Here is a 14,826-nt window from a genome sequence, read left to right as displayed (position 1 = left end):
CAAACATGATAGCAAAAGAACTGCAGAGACTTGTCTAAGCGGTTATCAGGAGCAAAGATCTAGTCAAAGAGACACACAAATCTTTCCCACATAAACTCCTGTCTTGCTTCCAAAACAGCCCTGTTCAGTTTCTTGGGCTAGCTGTTCATCAAGAGATGAGTAATGAATAAGGGATAATCCCTCTCTATCTTGCTTGCCTCGTAAACGTATTTAAGTTCTAAAGTCAAACTGACAGAACCATTAATCAAAACTTGCCTCCAAAAGTAGTGAATGCTCCAACGCTGGAAGTTTTTAAGAAGAGGTTGGATGACCATTTGTCTGAAATTGTGTAGGGGAGAGCGGTCAAACTCACAGGCCGCGGGCCGGATGTGTCATGTGCTGGCTATGCTCATGCCTAGTTTAGCGAAGGGGAAAAGTTGTGGTACGTTAAAATCAGGGGCGCATTTATTTTATTTATTGTTTTATTAATCAGATTTGTATGCTGCCCCTCTCCGCAGACTCGGGGCGGCTCACAGCAATAACAGTACAATGTAAACAAATCTAATATTTAAGTTAATTTAAAACCCCAATTTAAAAACCAATCATACATACTAGCATACCATGCATAAATTTTATAAGCCTAGGGGGAGGGAAAGTATCAATTCCCCCATGCCTGACGAGAGAGGTGGGTTTTAAGGAGCTTACGAAAGGCAAGGAGGGTGGGGGCAACTCTGATATCTGGGAGGAGTTGGTTCCAAAGGGTCGGGGACGCCACAGAGAAGGCTCTTCCCCTGGGTCCCGCCAAACGACATTGTTTAGTTGACGGGACCCGGAGAAGGCCAACTCTGTGGGACCTAACTGGTCGCTGGGATTCGTGCGGCAGAAGGCGGTCCCGGAGATATTCTGGTCCGGTGCCATGAAGAAGCATTGCTCCTTCCGCCACCATCAGTGTGCTGTGTGCACAGCTTTGGGTGTCTTACATGCATGTGCATACCCCAGCATGTTTTTGCTTCTGCACATGCAAAATTTTATTATATAATTAATATATTAAGGAAGCAAAATCTTGTGCGGGAATGTGCACGCACATGAGATTGTGACAATTTTTTTGCTTCCACGTATGCACATAAGCCAACATTTGCCAAAATCTCACCTGTGCGCGCATGGGGAATCTAGATTCACTTAACAACAGAGTTACTACCTTAAATGCAGCAATTCGCGTAGCAGCTGTGGCAAGAAGGATCGTAAGAAGAAGGAACTGCAGAAAAAACAATTGCTGCCAACCTGCCTTCCATTGAGGACCTGTATACTGCACGAGTCAAAAAGAGGGCGGGGAAAATATTTACTGACCCCTCGCATCCTGGACACAAATTGTTTCAACTCCTACCCTCAAAACACCGCTACAGAACATTGCACACCAAGACAATTAGACACAAGAACAGTTTCCCCCCTGAACACCATCACTCTACTAAACAAACAATTCCCCCAAACACTGTCAGACATTTACTAAGTCTGTATGTCTATTTCTACTAGTTTTTATCATCATTCCTATCATCCTTTTCCTCCCACTTAGGACTGTATGACTATAACTTGTTGCTTGTATCCTAATATTTTTGTTAATATTGTTTCTTCATTGCTTATTTGACTCCTATGACAATCATTAAGTGTTGTACCACATGATTCTTGACAAATGTATCTTTTTCTTTTATGTACACTGAGAGCATATGCACCAAGACAAACTCTTTGTGTGTCCAATCACTCTTGGCCAATAAATAATAATATTTTATTAGATCTGTATGCCGCCTCTTTCCCATTCTTGACTCCTATTCTATTCTATTCAAAATGGAGCAAAACTCACGTAACAAATTTTTCATTAGCAACAGAACATTTGGGTTCAATTGTGGTGGTAAATTGAGGACGACCTGTAGTTAATTTTTTTGTATGTTATTTAATTATTTATGTTATTTGCAATTTAAAATAGGTTGTGGGTTTATCACATTATACAGAGTTTGTTGGACAAACTGCAGTTGACAGAATTCACATTCCACATTTTTCAATCATGCGTCTAAAAGCAGTGTCTTGGCTTTCCAGGACCACAATGGGCAGATCTAATGAAGGCGGCTAAAAATGTACATTTTGAAAAGTCAAAGTTTTAAGACCCAGTTTTAAGAGTCAAAATGGGTGCTTAAAGCTCAGAAGCTCAGCACATCAGTTTCCATTCTTAATTTCATGTAAAAATCTCTAAATTTTTACTGACACCTCACATCCTGGACACAAATTGTTTCAACTCCTACCCTCAAAACGTCGCTACAGAGCACTGCACACCAAGACAACTAGACACAAGAACAGTTTTTTTCCAAACGCCATCACTCTACTAAACAAATAATTCCCTCAACACTGTCAGACTTTCTACTAAATCTGCACTTCTATTCTACTAGTTTTTCTCATCATTCCTTTCACCCATTTCCTCCCATGTTGACGGTATGACTGTAACTTGTTGCTTATATCCTAAGATTTTTATTAATATTGCTTCTTCATTGCTTATTTGACCCCTATGACAATCATTAAGTGTTGTACCACATGATTCTTGACAAATGTATATATATATATATATATATTTTACTCTGACAGCATATGCACCAAGAAAAATTCCTTGTGCGTCCAATCACACTTGGCCAATAAATATTCTATTCTATTCTATTCTATTCTATAACACCATTAAAAGTCTGCCATTATGTCATGGAATGTCGATGCCATGAATATTTTCTACGCTGTTGCTAAGCCATAAAGTATTATAAATCTCAATGCATTAATTCCCATAGCATGTAGAACACAAAGAGTGAATATGGTTAATTAACTTCAGCCTTGAATGGCTGCTTGGCTAATTATTCCCCACTTAAGATACACATTCCCCATTTACAAATTACAGTCCACATACCTCCATCATCTGCAGGCTAGTCCATAAAATGGAATACAGGTCATTCCTCCATTCCCCTATTTGTTCATCCAAAATCATGCAAGTCAGGAGTGTCAAAATCGAGTGCTTAGATCTGGCCCATGGGACTGCACTGGAAATAGCAAAGGAGCGTTGTCTCTGCCAGCAAAAGCAGAGCTCCATTTTTGCTGACAGAGGGTGCAGGCCGTTATGGCTCAAAACAGGGGCAAGAGGGTATGTGAGGCCCACCCGAGGTCCAGTTTTGCTGGCAGAGCGTGCAGGAGGCCATTGTAACTGAAAATGGGGTCCAGGAGGCACCTGAGGCCAGTGAAAGGCTGCAAATCTTTTTTACTACCACACTGTTTGCATGGCCTATTTTGTGGGTGTGGCTTGCCAGCCATGTGACTATGTGGGAGTGCCTTGATAATCATGTGACCGGGCAGGTGGCTTAAAGGTCATGCGATTAGCTTAAAGGTGGCCAATTTGATGTCACTCACATCAAGGATTTGGATTAGGGTGCCTGGCTCCTCCTCGCCTCAGAGATACAATTTCCCTGTTTTCTCTTTCTGAACATCCAAAATATACTATTTAATTCTATGTATATATGCCAGTGTTTCCCAACCTTGGCAACTTGAAGATATTTGGACTTCAACTCCCAGAATTCCCCAGCCAGCGAATGCTGGCTGGGGCCTTCTGGGAGTTGAAGTCCAGATATCTACAAGTTGCCAAGGTTGGGAAACACTGATATATGCGATATGTGTACATCCATATTACACACAGGCACACAAAAACATACATTACCTACTATATAAACTGTATGTGTATGTACACACGCAAACGCACACACAACTCTTCTAAAATTATACACATTAAACCTCATTTACGATGATAGGAAAAACATACCCAGAACCCATAAGGGGAAAAAAAAAATCAAAAATTTTCTACTGGTTCTGTGAGGCCTACCTGAGCTCCATTTTTGCTGGCAGAGGGTGCAGGAGGCCGTTGTGACTGAAAATGGGGCCCAGGGGGCCCAGTTGAGCTCCATTTCTGCTGGTAGAGGACTGCAAGAGGTGATTGCGGCTAAAAATGGAGCTCAGGAGCTCATTTTTGCTGGCACAGTGCTTGGGCTGTCATAGGCACGACACAAGTAACACCAAGGCCCCTGAGGTAAAACACAACCCTGATGCAGGCCTCAATGCATTTGAGTTTGACATCCCTGAGGTAAGGGATTTGAAGGACCTGTGGTAGCAGACAGTAAAGACTCAACTTGATTTGGACGTTACATTACTTTATTTCCTCTTCTGCTTGTGTACAGTCATGGATTTGTAGAATGTATAGAGTAGGAATAGGTACATTTATTTTTGTGAATGAACCAAAGATGCTTGTGGAAATAGTAAGAAACACTAGACTCAAACAAGAAGGTCTGGTGCTTTATTTCATCAGAGTGTTAAAAGTGAGTGTTAGAACAATTAATCAGAAATCGTGGGTCCCAGCAACAGAAAAATTCTCCCACTTCAAAGAAAGAATTTAAAAAGATACATACTGAAAGGCAAAGAAAGTCTGATACTTGACATTAAGTCCCATTTTATGTCAGAAGATTTTAAAAACCACCTGAAAATAAAATACCATTTGGGAAAACATTAATACCCCCCCCCAATCAACTTTTTAAGCTTCTCTAAGAAATTCATTAGCCATACACTGAAAATGGTTATGTGATTAAAATATTCTGACAACCTTTCTCTGTTGCTGGAGTTTATCCAAAATTCAAAATACTACATTCTCATATGCAGACTTGTAACAAACAATTTTGCAGTTCAAAACTCACATTCTTTGGCATCTCAGTGTTAAAAAGTAATTCTGTAAAGCAGATGGGCAATCTCCAAATTTGATATATAAATAAAATAATCATACAAATAAAAATATAAATTATATGGCAGCTTTCAAACTCAAGCTGTTTTTTTTTAAAAAAAAAAACAAAACCCTCCAAATACAATAAATATAAGGCGGCCAATTTTGTATGCTGCAGTGAGGCAGGGTTGAATTACTTACTTCTTACCATAGTTTCTCTCTGACCATTCCATAAAGATTTAGCTGGCTATCCATCATTATATATTTGATAATCCTCTATGTTGCTCATACTCACTCTACATTTAGCAATTAAAAGTTTAATTTTTGAAGCACCTCAGTGCTTCAAGAATTTTGCCCTTTGGCCATTCCATTGATCTCTAAATCTCACCCTAAAATGTTTCCCAAGGCCACAGTGCCATACAAATCCTGACTTTGAAATCTACATCTTTAGGCCAATTTAGGAAAGCATAGTCTAGGAATCCCCGGGGGGGGGGGGGGGGGGGAGAGAACCTAAAATGCCTTGAAATTATCTTATTTGTTGTACAGAAAATCAATTCAATGATTAAATCACATTTGGAAAAAGCTGATAACTAGATCCAAAATGGATATTCATAATTAACCCAGAAAACAAGAATGGGTTTTTAATTTTGCCACTTCACTTGTAGATGGAGAAAGATAAAACTATTTTGTATTTTGTAATTATGGCTGTAAAGAGTGACACTGATAAGGCAGGAAGCCAGAGTTCCTGGAAGAATAACTATGTCACTATACCTCCCAAGGCGATAAGGAAACAGCCAAATATATGTTGACTTGGAAAGGTGGCAGGAAAAAAAATGGAATCTTGTAAATAAGCATTGATTTCTCTATACAAGTGGTATCTTTTGCTCAGCTGTGTCTATGAGCACTCTATGGATTAAACCAAAGTTTATACATATCTGTCTAGAGATGAATTGACATACCTGGCCTCGCCAATGAAAATTTCACCTTAAAAAAATTAAAATATGAAAATATTTAGTATTATTAGTACCTCAAATTATTTTGATTTGGACCTTTTTAACATGAAGTCTAATAAGCCAAAAACTTCACATCATCTTTCCAAGATGATTTTTTAACAAGTATTAAACACATTTGCAAAATAGTATTAAACATTTTGAATAGCAAATGATATGGTGCACAAATGGTTTTTAATCCTGCTTACTGGAGAATTTGGTTCTTTGGAAGGTTGCAGAACCCTTCAGCATTTGGAAATTCATTTACCTGTTTGTGGTGAAGAAATTTAGGGACCAAATGTATTCCAGCTTTATAACAAAGATAAGAGAAACTGTGTCTACCATTTTGCTTTCTGAAGGGTTCATTCTACTGGTAATTACAGGCCATGATAATAATCACTGCAAGTGATGGGAGCAGAAAAAAATGTGAATTAGTTCATCTCTACCAGCATTGAGTTTTTATGAACTCAACTTTCAGCTTTCAAATGACCCTTAATCAGCCTGCATTGCTGCCTGATATTGTTACAAAACTATTTTGCCTTTGCAAAGAGTGCCTTTGTAGAACATATCCACCACTTCCACTAATGGTTCTGGTAACTGACAGGAGACACTGCAAAGCACAAGTGCCTTGTGTAGAAAAAAGGCAAAAATGCTCACATCCAGCCCCATTTGAATATCATCTTCTATTCTTTTCCCCTCCCTCCCTCCCTCCCCACCTTGGTACAACACAGAAGCTGCTGCATTCAAATGATGCAGTGAATAATATGGTTTTCTACCCAATGAAGTCATAAAAATAGGAATTGATCTGTGAATGCCAATGAATGAGAAGAAACCGCTATCTCTGAACATTCAAGAGGACTCAGAGACTGCTTCAGAAAAAAAGACACACCAAAGAATATTTGGGTCAAGAAGCAGAGGCTACCAGCCCAAACTTTCCTTTAGTGCTATTTAAATGCAAAATCTCAGATTTTGATTAACAATGCTACTCATACCTGGAACAGAGTCAAAGATCTTTTCACAACGCTACAACGGAACAGCCAAACCTTGAACAAAACGCGTAATATAAAAGTTAACTTCTTCTATGTAAAGTTAGCAATGGCACTGATGTGAAACACTGTACACACGTGTATGCACGTACACAGCACAACCATATACATGTCTTCTTGTAACACACGTTAACAAGCCACCGTGGCTTTTTTTTTTTTTTAAAGAACAAGTTGTTAAATATGAGGGAGCAGCATAAAGGGAACTGTTAACAAGGCATTTAAGAACATTAAGGTTGCCCCAGTCCTGGATGGGGAGAAAGAAGGTGAGGTTGGTTAACAAGGATTCTCCTTCCTATTTATCTTCAGAAAGAGACACACTGGTAGATGGAAGTAACTTTGGGGAATCCAACAGATCATTCCTGGCAGACTGAATCCAAGACCCACAAAGTGATCAATCCACGTCAGGATCAGTCCTAACACACAAGTAGGTTCAAACATCCATTTTATCCCAATACCAAGACTGCTATTCTAAGATAGTCCTCAAGTGTCCCTTCTTGTTTACTATGTTTTAGATCTTCAGTTTTCCTACAAATTTCCCATCTGAATGCACTTGATGCTATTTGCTTCCGACAAAAACAAACATAGCCTTGTTTAAGCAACCTTTCATATCTGTGTTGCCTAGTTGCTTGTTGCAGTCTTCCATTTTTTCTGGTGAATTTTGAAGCATCAGAAGAACTCGGTTTTCTCCTGTAAAACTACTGCAAAAAGTAACAGGATGTGGGAATGGAGGATGTCAGCCAACACAATACATTCTTGGTTTTAGTGCCAGCATTTCCATGTCTTAATGCTTCAGGCCTAAAATGAGACTACACGGAACTCTTTGGTAGAGATCCATAAATTGTCATGTCTGAACATTCTTGTTTATCCCACTTTTGAATAGCAAGGCTTATGTTGCATCACATAAATATCCTGGAAGTACCTACTGAGGCAATAATTGAGTCAGTGGAAGGAGAAGCATTATTAAATGTGTAGGTCTGAGATGAGCAAGGGAGGAGTGCATTTTTAAATAAACAGTACTTGAAGATACTGCAGATAATCCCAGGGCCAACAAATTTGTTTTGCTAAAATGTCTGATGCCAATCGATCTGATCTTACAAAACCATTGCTTGTAAAATGTTATATTTAAATTGAGTTACAAACCTGTTTGCACACTTTATGGATTAGTCACACATCAAGATGCAATTATACTGTCCCATTCCTACAAGCATGGAGAACTACACTTAATTCAAGCATAGTTTGGGGGATATTAGTCCCTTACTATAATCATGAGTAAAGTTGATTGATGTGTTTAACTCTGAATTGCCTGATATAAAGGACTCTGTTGCAACACTCTGGGCACTATTTTTGTCCAGGTAAGGTGGTAGCAAAATCTCTCAATGATGTCACCCATAATGCATTGTTGCAAAATATGATTGGTAATTCTTCTTAAACCTTAACTTGCTTCATTAACTAGATGTGATGTCAGTTAAGTCATGTATAAGCATTTATATTAGTCCATGGGCCTGGACGAATAAGCAGACAAAGGGAAAGTACTTCTTTATTTCCCAAGATACACACTCAATTGCTTGGAGAAGACAGACTATGTCTATCTCTTTTTTAAAAACAGCAAATTTACTTGATAGATTACATCTAATTTGGTTTTTAAGTCCATCCTATCTGATTGAATCTTGGTGTAAGGGATGCTCATTATTGACAGGGTTCACTAAAAACACTAAGTGCAGCTTACAAAAACACTATTTCAAGACATTACTATCCCCAAAGAAAGAAAGAAACCATGTTAACATTATGGTCAAATTCTCATCACTTATTAAAGTGATAGCTGGATTGTCACAAAGGCCTGAATCCCTCATTTTAATTTTACTTACCAACTTGACAATATGCAGTATAATCAATGAAAACCATGTACTGTATGAACTTGAGCAGTTTAACAATTCTGGCAGACATGCTATTCCTACCTATACAAAAACCAGAAAAAGTCCAATACAAAGAATGATTAAAGAGGCATTCTTTATATGAAGTAGAACAAGAGATTCAAAGTTTTTGAGTGGTGTGATGTGATGAGAGCCCCCAAAAAATGAACGCCTGCCCTTTCTGTACTCAAAAATAATAAATTGGAGGGCTGGTGCTTTGATTTCATTGCCTACTTCTTTTCTTTGTCATCATGGACGAATGATGGAAACAGAGTTGGGCTCCCATGTTGTCAAAATCATGAAGGGCAAATAATACACTCAATCAGAAAGCACCTTCAGATTTATGGATATTCTCTTGGAAAAATAATATGTAACTATGGCAGAATAAAGAGGAGACAATTTGAACATCTGAAGGAGCAAGAGATGTTATTAAATGAGTCTGATGCTCAGAATCAACCCAAATTTGAAAAGGTTAAAATGTCCTCATCCACCATCCTGTCATATAATTACTTGGATATTTCATCTGTACTTCAGACAACCTGAGTCTGAGAAGAATTGGGGAAGCAGATAGTTTGAAAATGAAGTGTCCCATGGGGAAGAGAAGACAAAAGAGGCTAAGAGGCTGGTAAAAAGTTAGTACTGTGGGAGTCTTAAGAGTTACAAGAGAAGAAGAAGAAGAAGAAGAAGAAGAAGAAGAAGAAGAAGAAGAAGAAGAAGAAGAAGAAGAAGAAGAAGAAGAAGAAGAAGTAGAAGCAGAAGTAGAAGAAGAAGAAGAAGTAGTAGTAGAAGAAGCAAAAGCAGAAGAGGAAGAAGAAGAAGCAGAGGAAGCAGAAGAAGTAGAAGTAGAAGAAGAAGAAGAAGTAGAAGTAGAAGAAGAAGTAGAAGGAAGCAGAAGAAGCAGCAGAAGAAATAGAAGAAGAAGAAGAAGAAGAAATAGAAGAAGCAGCAGAAGAAATAGAAGAAGCAGAAGAAGCAGAGGAAGAAGAAGAAGAAGGAGGAGGAGGAGGAGGAGGAGGAGGTTATCAGGCAGAGATTGAACTAGCAGCCTCAGGCTGCCAAACAGATGTAGATTCAAGAGTGAACCAAAATCACTGAAGAGCAGTTGCCACAGAATTTATTATGAAAGGCGAATAATGCAACCGGTGCAGATGCTCATAGGGGAAAAAAGGCTTTAAAGATACAAGAAAAATCAGGACTGCAGTAGCTACGAGACACCGACGGCTAATTATTTTTACAAAGCCCTTGATTAACTCTCTGAGGAAATTTTGTTGCTGCAGCTTAGGAAAGGTATACTGTTGTAGTACCAGAAGCAGTATTATTAAAGGCAAGGAAATAGTTAATCCCAGGATTGTACAGCAATTAAGCCAAGAAGCAATTTGCCATATTTCATTCTCCTTTCATTATTGTAGGCACCATCTGCTTTGTAATATCCCATCTTTGATATACTTCAAATAAAAAGCTCAATCTATTCACAGTAAGGTTCTTGTGTGCTGTTATCTTGTCTGGTCAAGCCTAAGAACTGATGACAGGCATGTTTTGACTGTTATTTCTGCTATAAAATATGGGCTGTTGTACTCTATTCCAATATTTAGTAGTACAATGTCATTTGCTGTCTCCTGACTCATTCCCTTTGCCGTTCTTCCATTGTACTTTCTTGTGATGGGATAATGTTTGACTGGGATCGCTCAACTTCTACTGAGGTCAGGTGGATCGGGCCCAGAACAGCGATCTCTCAGTCGCTTTCTCAAGAGTTGCATGGAAGTTTCATTTACTCTGTATTTTCTATAGTTACATTGCATCTGATGGTGGGAAAAACAGGTGAGACACTCCTGAAAAGCATGTATGCTATTTATACATATTTACCCTAGAGGAACAAAACAAACTCCCTTATTTTCACTCAGTTCCCTAGATTACTAACTCATTTTATATTTATATTAGGATTTACCAGCCCTAACTGGAGATGTTGGGTTTTGTCATGGGATCTCTTCATATGGAAAACCGATGCCTTATCACCGAGTTATTTGGGATACATATTTTATTCAGAAATGGCAACAGATGGATCTCTTAAAGCATTGGAAATATGGCACAGAAACTTTGGTCTCCTGAAGCTCAACAATGTGCTCAACACATACGACACTGTGAGTAGCAGGAGTGAAGGTTGCTTCAGTGGGGATGATGATGGTGGCAGAAGGATGCAGTCAGTCCCTTTAGTTCCTTTAGACGTTACGCTTTTCTGCAAAAATAGCAAAGAAATGCTATTGTGTGGCCACCGAAGATGGGCGCCACATCTAAAGAACAGTAGACCAAGTTGAATTCAGGCTTCAAACTTTTCACCGCAGATTTCCACATTCACGTGTTGCCTCTCCTGAAGTCTCTGATAAATAAGTAAAATTGAGATCTACTCTGGTGATGAGCCAGTGGCAGAGCTGTCTGGATGGAAAGATATTGGGCTTAAGGCACCCAAGAGATTCCCCAGTGCACAGCTATGGGCTCCTCCCTTTGATCCTTATTTGCTCCAAGAACTGCAGATGTTGCCCATCAGAAGGCTGCCTTTTCGACAAGCAGGCGTGGTTGACCTGTCAGTGAGGCCCTTTCTCGCCGAGATAAGCTGGAGTTTCCCCGCTCTGCTTTATTGCACATTTTTGTTACGAAGTAAACATTAAGACACAAGCTCATTTTCCTATCCAGTGTCACCCCTGCAAGAGACTTGCGGTTGGAATAAATCGTTTTCTCTACTGTCAATGTTTCATGAGTGGATACAAACAAGAGGAATAGGCAGAAAGTTCCCCTGGGGAGAACAGAAGCTGCCGGAGCTGTGAATTCCAATCCTCTCCATCACGTTGAGCCATGAAGCTGCCAAGTGCAACTCCAAGAGCAAATGCCTACGAGCTCTTTGCAGGATGCCAGGGGCCTGGTGGTGCAATCCCAGCTCTTGCTATGGGACGGACTCAAACTTATGAACCCCCCCTCTCATCCACACTATGGAGGGCAGATGCCGGTCATGGTCTTTGTCTGACTCGGGCTGGCTTTGGGCACGCTCTGGCTTGGGGGTCAAGGACGGCGGGTCAGGCTGCTGGACAGACATAGTTCTCCGGAGGTGATTCCTCTTGCGCAGGAAATCAGGTTGTGAATGAAGACCAAAGCTGCCTTTCCTTAGGATCATGCGGGAGTTGTTCTTCTTAGGCCGGGAACGGAGGCTGAACTCCAGGGAAGCCAGGTGGGCTGCATAACCTTCGCTAATAAACTGGAGGAGAGAAGAGGGACAAAGATGACAAACGTTTAGCATCATCTGTGACATCTGTCTGTCTGTCTGTCTATCTATCTATCTTTTTATCTATCTATTTTTTAATCTATCTATCTATCTATCTTTCTACCTTTTTATCTATCTATCTATCTATCTATCTATCTATCTTTCTATCTATCTATCTTTCTATCTATCTATCTATCTATCTTTCTATCTATCTATCTATCTATCTATCTATCTATCTATCTATCTATCTTTCTTTCTTTCTATCTGTCCATCCGTCCGTCCGTCCGCCCGCCCGCCCACCCACCCATCTAACTAACTAACTAACATCTATGCCACCCAATCCCGAAGGATGGAGGAAGGGAGTAATGTAATGCAGGTGCTTCGCTGCTCTTCTCCCCAAACACCAACCAAACAGACTAAAAGCCAACGAAGGACAAGTGAATCAAGAATAGACCAATCAACTGGGTCTTTCCTTGCGGCTACCTGTAAGGGTTAAGACAGAATTTGTGCCAAGGAATTGGCCAAGGAAGTGGATTCTCCAGTGGAGGGTAATGCTGGTCTACATTTGTAGTAAGAAATGCAAAGAATGCAGGGACTTTACAGAATCCACAGAGGGGTGAGTGGGTGGGCAGGAAATATTAAGCTGGTTTTGGATTAGTTAGCTCAGAGGTCTCCAACCTTGACAATTTTCAGATTTATAATGTAAGTAATATACAACGTAGGCAAAGTAATATATCAATATAATAATTAAATATAATATGTAAGCAGTAGCATATATAATCATATATATATAATGAGCCGGGGTGGCGCAGCAGGTATAGTGCTGTACTGCAGGCCACTGAAGCTGACTGTAGATCTGTAGGTCAGCAGTTCAAATCTCATCACTGGCTCAAGGTTGATTCAGCCTTCCATCCTTCCGAGGTGGGTAAAATTGTGGGGGATTGTGGGGGAAATAGGCTGGCTGTGTTAAAAAGTGCTATTGCTAACATGTTGTAAGCTGCCCTGAGTCTAAGGAGAAGGGCGGCATAAAAACTGAATAAATAAATAAATAAATGGATAAATAAATAAATAAATAATATGTAAGGAATAAGGGAACAATATAAATATATAAACATATAAATATATAAACATATAAATATATAAACATATAAATATATAAATATATAAATGGGGAATATAAATTGTGGATATACACTAATACGGAACTGTTGTAAAAGGGAAACTTTTTTCCCCCTTTTCTATTTTTTTAAATAGAAAAAATAAACTAGAAACTGTTGTGAAGAAGATAAGGTGCACCAAGCATTCTCTGGAAAGGAAGAAAATAAATACAACATATAAGCTATAGACAAGATTAGAAAAAAAACACCCTCCCCATTCAATTTACTGTCTTGTCGAATTGTTAGAGACAGAAGCAAATTAGAAATAACTATGTGTGTTCAAAGAGTAGGCTACTCTTTTCCTAAACCAATTACTGTTTGTTCTTAATAAATAGGGAAGAAGACCAGCATATGAAATCCACTTGATAAAAGTGCCTGTAAATTTTGTCTTCCACTGAGAACAAACACCCACAGATCAATAAAAAACATCAGAGTACTTTTCAGCTGTTTGTTTTGTTGGCTTAAATTAGGAAGGGTTTGTTGGCTTCAATAAGGAAAAAGAGTTTGTTTTGTCATGCTGCAATACAACACAAGTTTTAGCTATGTCACATGGCATCTCCAGACAGCAGCAGCTGCTGAATTCCTGAATGGGAGGAATGCACAGAATTGCTAGAAATGGTCTTTTCTGCTATGGAGTCTAGGCTTTTATTTATCCAATTGTTAAGTTCCCTTCCAAGTAGCACATAAAATATCAAACAAATGCAATTTCATTTAAGCATGACTTTGAAAGAGATAGATTTTCTTTCTTTATTCATTAAATATGTAAGGATTTATCATGTCTATTAATTTGCTTTTTAAAACTGCATCTTTCATAAATTGTAAAATCTTTTGAGATAAGCTTGGTTGCTGGACACATTCATGAAAGATTTTAGGATACAGATTTTGAGATTTGAAGATTTTAAGTATAGAACTGATTTACTTGATTTAGGGAAAATGCATATATATTATTATTCCTGACAGCTCTTAATGGATTTTTGCTGATGAGGACTGAATGTTGAGATTTTATAATTGATCTGTTGATAAAAGATGAGATATGGGAAGAAGAGATGTTTAATGAAATATCAGAGAAGGCAAGTTGCTGAAGCAAGGAGGATGGGAGTAACTTTATTATATATTTTTCCTCTGTATATTTAAAAATATTCTTCTTAGTTTGTATTAGATTTCTATCTTTGCATTTGTAAAATTTAATAATTTTTTAAAAAAAGAATATTAATCAAGTCTGCCATATTTAATGCTTAAAACAAATCAGGTATAAATCCAAGCAATGTAATATAAGATAAGTAAAGAAAAATGGCTGATGACCATTGCAGGTTTTATTGTGCTGGTAAAAAAAGCATAGATATATCACTTAAGTAGATTAGAAGATTTACTGCTTAGAAGCATTGCTGCTTAGAAGCAAGTCCTTGGAGAGGGGTGGCATATAAATCCAATCAATCAATCAATTAAAAATAAATATGGGAAAAGGTCTTAAATGTGATCCTTTTGGCATCCAAGCAAAAAAAAACCATGTTCACCATTACTCCTATAGGGGTGTAGGAGTAAATCAGGGTTTCTCAACTTCAGCAAACTTTAAAATGTATGGACTTTGACTTCCAGAATTCCCCAAACAGCATTGAGAAACATTGGATGAGATTATCCATGTGATTCCTTCCAGTTCCACAATTCTATGATTTTAAGACTTACAGTTAAAACTTAAATACGGAGAGTACATGTAT

General features: G+C 38.6%; 1 protein-coding gene across 1 annotated transcript in view; it reads right to left on the bottom strand.

Moving 5' to 3' along the window:
- Positions 1–10,721: 10,721 nt before the first annotated feature.
- Positions 10,722–14,826, bottom strand: part of PITPNM3 (PITPNM family member 3) — a 239,530-nt gene continuing 235,425 nt past the window's right edge. Inside the window, exon 20 of the mRNA XM_070735034.1 lies at positions 10,722–11,948. Within this exon, the coding sequence (XP_070591135.1) occupies positions 11,640–11,948 (309 nt within the window). The 3' untranslated portion in view covers positions 10,722–11,639. The remainder of the gene's footprint in view (positions 11,949–14,826) is intronic.

This window comes from Erythrolamprus reginae, chromosome 1, assembly GCF_031021105.1.
Source record: "Erythrolamprus reginae isolate rEryReg1 chromosome 1, rEryReg1.hap1, whole genome shotgun sequence".
Taxonomy (NCBI): Eukaryota; Metazoa; Chordata; class Lepidosauria; order Squamata; family Dipsadidae; genus Erythrolamprus; species Erythrolamprus reginae.
The sequence above is the reverse complement of the archived record's forward strand: the minus strand, read 5'-3'. Positions and strand labels throughout refer to the sequence as shown.